Below are 12,298 nucleotides of genomic sequence, written 5' to 3'. Positions count from 1 at the left end.
GTAGAACATCTTTGGCTTCCCTCTGACAACCATGCCTCCATCCTTGCTACCCTCCCTGTATTCCTTTCCCTGTTGCTTCATAACCTGGGTTGTGAGTAACTGAATCCACTTTCCCTTCTTCCCTTTCTTTCCCCTCTCTCCTCCCTAATGAAGGAACATTTGTTCCGAAAGCTAGGAACGTAAATTTTCGGTTCTGTTTTTTGTGTATCTATCGGCTGTACTGAGCTGAGGTAAGTACTAGCCAGCCCCTCTATCTCTTTGTTAGTATTTGTTTCACATCTTTATATGAGATTTTCCATTAATCATTTAGATCTCCTTTGTATAAATTCAATTTCCTATGTTAGTCTTATATGGAATGAGTTTTGCACATTTGAGCAATATTCCAGGATAGGTCACATGAGTGTTTTGTAGCAATCTCCTTGTAGACTTATTGCATTTCCCTAGTATTCTACTAATGAAACAAGTCTTCCACATGGACATAGGGAGGGAAGAGGAGGAGATGAATGGGGAGGGGAGAAGAGGAGAAGATGTGCAGAGAAAAGGGGGGGGGGGAGAAGTTTATATGTTTATATGTGTATCCAATTCCCATACATATTTAGCAACTGTGAAGCATTGACGCGTTTGTGAAGTTTTTTTTAAGCCCTTTTGTGCACTCAGCACAGTCAGCTATCTGAGAAGCAGCCTCTTCTACATAGTGCACACACTACTCATTTAGGAAGACCCTACAGTTGGCCCAAGTCTAAGAAGTCACATCCTAGCTTGTCATAAAACCTTTGTGGCCTCTGATTCAAGCCTTCCACTCAACCAGAATCAGGGGGCCACAATTAGCTCTGGGGACAATGCTACAGATTGGAGGCTTCAATTAAACCCCATGAGAAAGGCTGATATTCTCAACCTACTCTGTCCGTCACCAGAATGACCAATATATGACCTAAGAGCCTATATGAGAAGAATCATTTGTTGCAATGTGTGCTACAGTCTACAGTTGGCTGCTCCATGCCCCTCAATGGCTGCCAGAATAGCCTCTTCAGGGTGTTGTATCAGGCCTACAGGCGCACATACTGAGTGCACATGGTGTTCCTCCCCATTTCCATTATTTGCTCCACAGCTGTACTGCTGATTATTAATAGACCCCTACCCTTTATTGTTTTCCTACCCTTGACATGAGACACAACAAGTTTCTCAAAAGGTGAAGTGAGTCTCACTAGCTCAGATTCACTTTCAGTGGAAGATGGCACGTCAAACTTCTTGGTTAGTGAGATGGGTGGAGCACCCTGAATTCTCGTTGGTCCCTACCTCCCCTGTGCAGGGCACCTGCACCTACCATTGACACACCACTCACAGTCGAATGGCCAAGTTGTAATGGATCCTGTACTTCCAGTACTTGAGATGATAACCACAGGAGAGTGTAGTGCTTAAGGTACCTTTGGCACCTCTATCACGACTTGCTAGCCCTCTAAACACGTCTCTTTGCAGCAGCTTCCAATCACTTGACAGTAGTAGGGACAATTTCCAGCTGTTTACTAACAGCAACTAACTCATCCTGCACCTGAGAACAGCATACACAGTCGATCTGCATTGTGGCTGTTCCAATATTTTACTGAACAATAACTTTAAGCTATGCTTAACAAGTCTGCTTACATTTATGTGTCTAATATCCTCCAAGTATTACCAGTTGCCTTTAAGAACTGATGCAATTAACAGCCAAAACGAGATAAAAATCACTGTTATAAAATTTACTTTTTTCTGAAACGTTTTGGAGTTCATAGTCAATAATCTGGTATAGGCCACTGGGGAGGTTGAATGTCCACCAGAGAAGATGCCCTTAAACGGCCATTAGGAGGCACCACTGCAGTGCAGAACTGTGCTTGCAAGGCGAGAGTGCCACTGTCATGCCACGTGAGTACGACTGACAACAGCATTCCTCGCACCCGGTACATAAGACACCGCACAGTGCACAGCTTGTCAGTTAAGCATTTGCACTTCATACTGTCTGCTCCATCTTTGCTGTGCCAGAACTGCTTGATAACTACCTTGCTTGACACCTGGTTACTCTCTTTGGTCTTGTCTTGGATTTGACTTTCTGCTGCATTTGGCCATGTTGTCATTGTTGTGGCGATTGCTTGGGTAGGACCTCACTGTCGTCTAGGTGGTCTGTCCCTGTTCTGGTCTGTGTGTCTCATTTTGTTCCCTACCAATAGTTTTGATTACTCTTCTAAAGCTGGCTCATCCACCTCCATGTCTCAATTTCTTCTACAGCTCTGATGTGTGCACCGATATCCAGTTATTCGCGGATAATAGCAACTAACAAATTGAACAATACTGTTTATTTACTGTAAAAGCAGACAATATACATTCTTGTTAAATATAAAAGTAATGTAACATTATACACTAGTTATTAACAGTAACTGTAAATCAAAAACACCGATTTACTGTGAAGTAAGTTATGCACAACATTCATAACTTACAAAAATTACATTAACTGAACACATTACATCATTAACATAATTCCTACCTGATAACAACACAATCTGCACTTCACTTCAGCCTTGTTAAATTATTGTCATTTCATGCAAAACAGTTGCATGGCAGAAAAAACTCGCATATGGCGCAATAACATTTTCGATTGGGTGGGGGGCAGGCGAAACAAAAATGTCTTACTTGTGAAAGCAATTATTTTCTGTACTTTGCCAATTTTAAAAGCATTATAAACAACAACTTGAGTGACGCTATAATTAATAGTTACAAAAAAAGCATAAAGCATTTTCTTTGTTCATAAAATAATTTGTTTTCTGCAGGTTGCTCGATTTTTATATATATTTTCAAAATGTGTGTATTATAGTTGCAAATTTTATTAATTGGCTCGAAAACTTTCATTGTACCTACAAAGTAGTCCAGGCATATTAAGTATCAAGATATATGTATAGAGGAGACTTACCTGTCAGCTTCATCAAGTATCACAATTTTGTGCTTGCCTGGTGGTAATGTAACCTTCTGCTGAGCAAACATCTTAATCTTATTTCTAACAACATCCAGACCTCTGTCATTTGATGCATTCAGTTCAAGAACAGCTGAGTTGACTGCATCTCCTAGTAAAACTCTTGCAAGGCACAAAATAGTGGTGGTTTTGCCAACACCTGGTGGCCCCTGAAAGGAAAAAAAACTGACTATAATTTGTGTGTATCATAAGAGCAATGATTAGTGTTTAAGTATGGGGCCAGAAAAATTGAAATTTGGATAATAAACACTGTTATACATTAACATAAAACATACATTACATAACAACCATACCTGAAACTGGGAATCATGTACTATCAGATTTACAAAAGAAAACTGAGAATGAATAAAAACCTTATATAAGTTGCAACTTTTGATGTTTGAGTCATAGAAGTTAAGATGATGTCATTGCTCCAGCAATGCAGCTGCTGAGCCAGTTGTCTCCAGCATGCTTGCAACCGTTTAGTTGGTATGTGTCACCATATCGTCCATGAACAGTAAACTGGTGTGCCAAGCCCCGGTCAGTTCTGAGGACTGCAGTCAGTGTGTGTTGGTAACAACAGTAGGCCCTAACTATCAATCACTCTGCATAAAATTGTCAAAATTTACTTTTATCACACTACTATGAGGATGATATTAATGAACTGACTATACCAGTTAAGTAATTACACAAAGATGCTGTAAATCCTACCACTGAATCATCAAAAAAGTAGGAAGTACTCTTCACAAAAATGAACTTCACAAATAAATCAAGTAGTAATCCGGAGCAAGAAACTGAGAGACAACAACAAAACTATTTTACAGATTCATCCTTATACTGTTATAATTTTGAAATTTAAAGAGATGTCAAGCAAAGTACTGAAACCTTACAGTGTATGTATGTAATTATCAGTTCATTTCTGTCAATGACACTGAAATGGAAGTTACACTTTCTACCTTTACTCCATGCATAATTTGTGTTCCATTCAGATTTTTCCAGTATCCTTCTGACTACAGACTGATCTGATTCCTTGCATGAGTCACTGCCCCCCCCCTTTTCTTTTTTTCATACAAATAATCAGTATATGTTTGGAAACACATGTTCAACAGTCACACCTGGTGATTCGCTTAAAAGTTTTGCAGTCTCTCAATATTTGCAAGAAAGTGGAACATTCTACTTTATGTACCTGAGGAATCTATATGTCTGCTGCTATTCTGCTAGTGATACACTTGCAAATTCTGCTGGTCTGATGATGTTTTACCAAGAATTCCTGTTTGTTTTATATTTTTGCAGCAGTTTGCTCTTATTTGTGATTGAAAATAATGCATGTCCATCTGTATACTGAGCATGCCTGTAAGTGTAGTGTTTTAAAAGTTTGATCAGTCACAACTTTTGCTTCCAAATAACTATCCCATAAGTGTTAACATATAGAATATTGATAATTTGCCACCCACAGACAAGCCTCAAAGACGAAAAATAACTGACTGTATGGATTCAACTGAGACGGAGCAAAATCTCCAAACTGATTATTTTATTCACAATATAACAGCATCCACTCCAATATACACCCAAATATCTCTACATAATGCAATCAAAATAACATCTGATGTATTGCAATCAAAAGATATCTTCAGTCACTTTAAATAATAACGAATGTGCAGCTGCCCCCACCCCCTCAGCCTACAAATTTTTGCAATGAGCAGACAAATTCTTGCAATGAGCAGTATCAACCTGAAGTTGAAATATCTCACAAGTTATCAGACAAATTTCAAGAAAGAGACTTGATACTGCCTTGGACTAGACAATCAGCTACTGCACTATCAATTTAATTTCTTTCCATGTTCTGAAGTGATTTTTCAAGTCTTTCGTGCTTCACAGTGAGTACACTTAACATCAATAAAAGGCCTGTTTATTGAGCCAGAAGCAAGCAATACCAAAGGCAAATATACACATCTGAACTAAGAACAAAGTAGAAAATACTACAAATCTGGCAATTTCAAGGGCACTAATGGTAAATTTTGCTGAGTGTTCTGTGGTACACGAGGCTTTGCTCCTTGTGCAACAAACAGACTAGTCGGTGATTTATAGGTAGCAGTTTCTTCTGGGCACCCAGGAAAGTGTTCTTCATGTACCTTCCAAGATGCTGAATTGTGAGCCACCACATTGGTAGTTTCATGCGATGTTGTGGTGCTATGAATGCCTCAACTGTTTTAAAGAAACAATCTCTACACTTGTTATGCATATGTCTCGTGGATCTTTTCATTAACAACAAGAACTGGAACACACGCTATTGGCGAAATTTATTCAGAGGGTTTGAATAGCCACACTACCTGTTGAAAACAATACACATTGTTGCCACTTACCTGTTCTTAACTGCTCCTCTGCAAACTCTTGCAGCCTTCTCACTTACTGAGCATCGAGTTGCTGGAACACTGGTATAGCCAGCATAAGTGTGTGTTTCTTAAGTCTTAAATCTGCATGGCTAGCTTCGAACTTTATACACAGTGACACTCAACCTTTTAGACACAAGGTAATTATAGTGAAAGTTAAACTTTCAAAATGCTGTAGAAATAACACCACTAGTCAGAATGACGGCAAATTGCAACACAATATTATCGAAGAAGGGGGAAAATGTATGGGGGGAAAAAATAGTGTGAAAATTGAACAATAAATGTCGCTATATGTCTCAGAATACATAAATGAAAACACCTGTCATGCGCACGACCCACTGAGGTTGGTATAAACAAGCCGGATAAATGGCTTTTCTTCCTTTCAAGTCTGTGACATTCGCCATGACTGTCTCAATGCAGGATCATGTTTTGCTTGTAAAGCTGTATTACAAGAATGACGACTGTGCACACGTCGCTCTGCAGAAGTCCTGGGCACTGAAGGATTTGAAAAAAAAAGGCATTGGTCTGATGACTGCTGCAGGTCTGGAGAAAATGATTCGGAAATTGGGAAAGGTGGATTCTTTTGGTGTGCAACCTCGGAGAGAGGAAACGAATTGATTCAATGTCAGTGGAAGTAGTGGCCACAACAACGCAAGAGGATACGAGTGGTGGTGGGGAAACATGTAGTGCAAAGAGAATTGTCTGAACAGTGGACATACCTGTGAGCACGGAGCGCAAAATCCTACGAAACATCCTTCTTTGCTATCCATTCAAAATTACCCATGTGCACGAGTTGCTTCCTGTTGACCTGCCAGCAAGAGATACCATTGGTTTAGAATTTCTTGCTCGCAATGAAGTGGACAATGATTGGATGTGGAAGATTTTGTGGACAGACGAAGCCCACTTCCACCTGACAGGATACGTCAATACACAGAATTGCCGAATATGAGCAATGGAAAATCACACATAAATCAACCAGTACCACGTCATCCTGAAAAGGTCACTGTGTGGTGCAGGTTTACAGAATCATTTATCTTAGGGCCATATTTTTTCGAAGAGACAAGTGCTTCCGGTCCTGTTACTTGTACCATCACTGGTAAGCGCTATGAGTAATTTTTGCGCAACCAGGTTATTCCAGCTCTCCAACAGCATGGATGTGATCATTTTTATGGAAGATGGCACACCTCCACACATTACAAATCCAGTTAAGCAGTTGCTGAAGCACCATTTTGGAAATGTTAGAATGATCAGTCGCCATTTCCCTACAGCCTGGTCGTTCCAATCACCTGATCTTAATCCGCGTGACCTCTGGCTGTGGGGCTATCTGAAAGATGTTGTGTTCCGATTGCAAACTTAGCTGCACTGAAGGCACGCACTGCGCAACACATTTTGAATGTGACCCCTGAAACACTTCGATCAGTTGTGGAACATGCTGTTTCTTGATATCAAGTTGTTGCAGAAAATGGTGGACAGCATATTGAACATGTTTTGAGCGTCACATGGAACTTAATAATGCGATTTGATTTTGATTGATGCTTTTTATGTAGTTTTTGGCCTCAGGACAATTAAAAACCGATGTGAGTGATGCTTTTTATGCGGTTTTTGGCTTCAGGACAATTAAAAGCCAATTTTTACCATCTAATGTGATATGGGCTTACGTAACTAACAGTATCACACCTGTACACCCATGCATGCTGAGTAGTACAGTTTGTTTAACATCAAACATACACCTTAGGCATTGTATGATTCATTTGTCATTTGATGTTGAGCACTATTAAATTATGATGCTTACAGCGCCATCTATTGCTACATTTTGTAACTATTTTTTTTATTATTCCGCCATGCGTTTTATCCTCTTCTAGTATTCTATTACAATTTGACGTTATTCTGACCAGTAGTGTTATTTCTACAGCGGTTTGTAAGTTTAACTTTAATTATAATCACCCTGTACTTTAGAATCTTTTTCACCAAAGACCTGTGATTTTCTTGAGCATACTCGAAAAATTTTGACACGCAATTCACTGCGGATGCCATATCAGGCCTTGTACCAACAGCGGAATACGTAAGACAACTAACCGCTGCTTGACAAAGAATATTCGTTTGTAGTAGCTATGGTTTTACTTCAGTTGACACAGGATTTACCTCCTCCATGTTAAACCATCAAAGCATGCCTTTAGCGTAACTTCCACAGTTTAACATGGAATCTGGACCATGGTGCAACAAAAGGATACACAATCAAACAGAACAATGAGTGAGAGTTCATACATTTTCTATCAATTGCTATGAAAGTTTTGTCCTGCAAATGGCAGCAATTAAGCTCTCGGTAAGTAGGAATGAGTGTATATACTGCTTACATTGCAAATAAATCAGTGTACTGAACAAGCTCATTCCTTAAGTCTATACTTGGATCTCATCATTAGCTAGTCTCTAATGTGGCATTACTTTCTCCTTTTCCTCTTCTCAGCCCCTTTCCTCATTTTGTGGTATGACCTATCTCACTCTTTTGTCATCGTACTTCTTGTGTATATAAATTATTTTCTTTTCCACTTTTTATGCTCTCCCTCTCATCATCATCTTTCTGTCCCAGTTGTCTCCCACAATCTTACGTATATTACCACCTCCACCCTGCGACAGCCTTCTAGTTTGTAGTTCCCACAACCGACATAATAAAATGCATGCATCTTGTCTTAGAATTTTAATCCCTACTGATATAATACACATTCAGTCTAAACTGCTTACCTTTAACCAGCTAGTAAATTACTCTCCATAATTATTCTTAAAGTTTATATCAACCTTTTTCTAATTCATATCTGCAAAGAAAACACTGTTGTTGATGCAGCTACTGTGCTAAGATAGAATAAAAATTACTAATGGAGGATCGGTTCCATCTTACCCAACTCCTTCTTCATGTTAAAAAATATTATGAATTTCAGTTGTCATTTAATTCTAAAATATAACCACATTAGTAACTACAACTTCTACTGGTTCTGGATATAATATTTCTGAATACAGACTTTTACTTAGAAAACAGTTACTTTATAATGAAATATCAGACACTTCTAAATTAATTCTAAATGTGTGAGTAGCTAATAAGACAACGAATAACTTTCTGGCATGTCCCAATACTACTACTCATCATTTATTGATCACTGGTTATTCTTGCACAAATCAATCAGCCCATATTTCATTAGTCTCAAGAATAGGACTGTCTGCTCTTGTGCTTCATAAATTACATACCTGTTTGTGTGATGTACTAAATACTTACAGCAATTATGATATTTGGACATTCCCCAGTTTTTGCAAACTGCCCTAAGCGGGCTACACCCTCTTCATTTCCTACAATATCTTCAAATTTCATTGGGCGGTACTTCTCAATCCTGCCAACATAAATGTCTGTTTAACATACAAGAAAAATGAAAACATTATTCATGCAGTAACATGGAGGAAACAAAATCATGTGGTTACAGTTTGTGTATAATCTTACAAAAGGTCTTCCTGGACTGATTAAAGAAACTAAAATAAATTCAAAAATCAAACTATTAGCTCATTTCATTTAAAAAATGATAATTCATACCAAAAAAGCATTTACTGCACATCAACAAAGAGAAGGAGCTCAATTTCTAACATGAGGTACATTCTCAAATCAAATCTGTAAACTGGAAAAAATGGTGGAATTAATTTGGTGCCTAAAAAAGTTTTCAGGATTTCATGGCTCTAGTCAGCAGCTGAGAAAGAAAATAGTGAGATGGCACAACTTCAATGCATAAAAGTGGCAGGTCGGGGAGAGATACACCATCCACAGTCTGGAAAAAAAAAAAAAACCATCTTGACGGAAAAAAAGGAGGATAAGAACTCAATTTGTGACTTCATTATCTTCAAATTCAAACACTACCCTTTTCTGCAAGAAGACTGTGTCATACTCGCACAAAATAAGATAAACATCTACCAACATGTATCTAAGTTCAACAGAAGGGGAGTCATGGCCAATCGAGACTGCAGTTTGACATACTGTGGCGTTTCTGCTTACACTGTTTGTGATTCCAAGACTGCCATGCAAACTGGATTTGACGAGTTCAAGAGGGCCATAATCACTGCCATGCTGGATGTCAATGGTCCCAAGCAAATAGAATCAAGCAAGAGCAGATGTATTATTCACTAACCCATGCAGGATCATGCAGCCACGTCAATTACCTTGAGCCAGGAATACTTGTTTGCAGCAAGACAAATATCCAAACAGACAATATGATGACATCTCGAGGATCATTGATGGTCCGCACAGCAACCACTGTTTTGGTTTTCCTTCATACAGTAGCAGAGAGAGACACGACAACAGTGATGTGCCCAACGACAAAACTGGGCACAGCAGTGATGCCACGTCACCTTTTCAGATGAGTCCCTGTTCTGTGTACAGCATCACAATGGATATATCCATGTGTGGAGGCTCCAAAGAGAATGAACATTGCCAGACTGCATTCCCTATCATCATACAGGTGTGATGGCATGGAGTGCCAGTGTGTACAAAACACTATGATCTCTGATTCGCATAGTTAGTAATTTAGACAGAAGCCATTACATTTCGGATGTATGTAAGCTAGTGACTGAGGCCTATCTTCAAGGTCTCTCTATTCTATTATCATCTTTCAACATTACAATGCAAGGCCGCATGTTGCCCATGCTTTCCTGACCAATCCCCATACACACATTTATGCTTGTAGTCCTGGTCAGAAAATTCCCCTGATATCTCAACCACTGAAAACATCTGGTCATGGGTTAATGAGAGACTGGCATTTCACAACTCATAAGCCACCACAACTGATGACCATTGGCACAGGAATGATGTACCTTATCAGTCATCCAAGTTCAGTACAACTTTGCGCCCAGCTACGTTTGAGATGTTGTTAACTTTCAGAAGTGGCAGCTGGGATACTACATTCTGCATCTTGTAACCCCCCCCCCCCCAAAACACCTACACACTTTATCACGTATTCTTCCTAAAATGCTGTAAAAGCACAAAAAATCAAGTTTCGTTATTTTCTATCCTTGTTGAATCGCAATTTTAATGGCCAGCATTTTGATATTAGTAAGTAGACCACAGTAACGATGATTTTGCTTTCTTCAAACGTCTGCATCATACAATAACAAACATGTACAAATAACAACGCCACTTTAATCTGTCAAAGTGTACATTTTATTGTCGGGTTCAAAGGGAATAATTTTTCAGCGTGGCTTAATGAAAATTTTGCGGCAATAACGATAATACAATTTACTAAGTACCTGTATCCATCAGAAATGCACACAATTTCTGAATGAAGTGGTTTCACATTCTATTACAAAAATGGAAGAGTTGGGAAAGTAAAATTAAGTACCATGCAAAAAAATCGCTGAAACAGGTTACACAGTTCGAATAACGCAATTATAAAAAATGAAAGTAACTGCTTCTGACTTCTAGTAAACAAAGTTATCATCTCCTTTGAACACTGTTTTTCTTGTGATGCAGACTAGCAACATACCATGGTAACCGGTGGGCAGATTTCCCCTTAGAACTTTTATTAGCAGGTCCTGGTTTCGATGTCGACGCTTCTATTTCTATATCAGGGTTTTCTTCGTCACCTGCCATTCCGAACTCACGATACAAGTATAATCCACAGCCAAAAATTCTCCCGCCTAATTGTTGACTACATCTGTTTATACTGACAAATGACGGTATCACCAGTGTTGCCAGATAAGTTCCGTATAGGCCAATTCACAGTGACCGTAACGTAACGTTACGTCACGTCACATCACAACCCTTCATAACATTCCATAATCACCCCGTTTACATGGGACTCCCAAAACTGGATTTCGTATAACGAATTCCCAATACTGCTTCTGGGTGGTCATATAAACACTTCAAAATCGATTCTTGAAATCCGCTTCTAAAAAAAAAAAAAAAAAAAAAAAAAAAAAAAAAAAAAAAAAAAAAAAAGCTCTGTTCATCCTATTTTAAACCTGTTGTATACAAATACAAACGCGATGATTGGTCAGAACCTGTAGCACACTTCCACAGGTCTTGTTTCGCTCTTGGAAATAGAGCATACTTATGTATTAGATATCTTATTCCTATGTTGCGTTAGATGAAACTTTAAGATATTTTAATACATTAATGGTCATTAACGTTTTTCTTAATCACGCTTTAGCTATGTAGTTTTTATTTGAAAAATCGTGAAGTCACACTCTATGTACCGCTGTGTTCTCATTCTCACGCTGAGTATGAAAATTGCTGAGGCTGCTTATTACTCCGTAGTGAAACACGTGTGTAGAACATAGTTAAAAAGTTATTCTTAATGTTTTCATAAATTTACAGAAAAAATCGTCTTTGAAGTTTTCCGATGAGCTATATTTGATACAGTTGAGGGCAAAGTGCACACAGGAGGTGTAGCGGAATTGGTAGCGTAGTAAACTGATGATATTGTGAAGTTCACTTTCGCTTTATTCATCCCCTTTTCCTTCACTTTGAAATACCCACATCTCGAAATTGTAAAATTCATCATCTTTTTTATGAATAACACATATCTTCTTGTTTCTAATTACATACTGCACGCGAAATCCCTGTTTTCGTTTCAAGTATAAATTCTTAATTATAGATATTTTATGAAAGATGTTTAATAAAGGTTCCTTAAATTAAGAAAATAAAACAATTTAATTTTTAAGACAAAAATGAAAAATCAAATTCTCTTTATTTAGACTATGTCCATAGTGTTGCTCGAACCAGGGTGGTGTCATAGAAACACGAAAAACACACATTTGTCACTGTACCATTGCAATAAGAACCCAACAGACTGATCAGGAACCACATTAAGCGATTTGTTGCAAGAAATAACGAGACTGTTAAGCCGCCAGACGTACTGGAACTAACGTACGCAGCTTTTTCACATGTCACTGCCATGCGCTG

At 38.5% G+C, this 12,298-nt stretch overlaps 1 protein-coding gene across 1 annotated transcript in view; it reads right to left on the bottom strand.

Annotated features, from left to right (window-relative positions):
- LOC124745632 (replication factor C subunit 2) overlaps positions 1–11,132 on the bottom strand; it is a 58,537-nt gene extending 47,405 nt beyond the window's left edge. The window contains exons 1-3 of the mRNA XM_047248937.1: positions 10,878–11,132; positions 8,633–8,744; positions 2,939–3,147 (exon numbers count right to left, since the gene is read on the bottom strand). Of these exons, the coding sequence (XP_047104893.1) occupies positions 2,939–3,147; positions 8,633–8,744; positions 10,878–10,984 (428 nt within the window). The 5' untranslated portion in view covers positions 10,985–11,132. The remainder of the gene's footprint in view (positions 1–2,938; positions 3,148–8,632; positions 8,745–10,877) is intronic.
- Between the last annotated feature and the right edge of the window lie 1,166 nt (positions 11,133–12,298).

Source organism: Schistocerca piceifrons, chromosome 1 (assembly GCF_021461385.2).
Source record: "Schistocerca piceifrons isolate TAMUIC-IGC-003096 chromosome 1, iqSchPice1.1, whole genome shotgun sequence".
Classification (NCBI taxonomy): Eukaryota; Metazoa; Arthropoda; class Insecta; order Orthoptera; family Acrididae; genus Schistocerca; species Schistocerca piceifrons.
The sequence above is the reverse complement of the archived record's forward strand: the minus strand, read 5'-3'. Positions and strand labels throughout refer to the sequence as shown.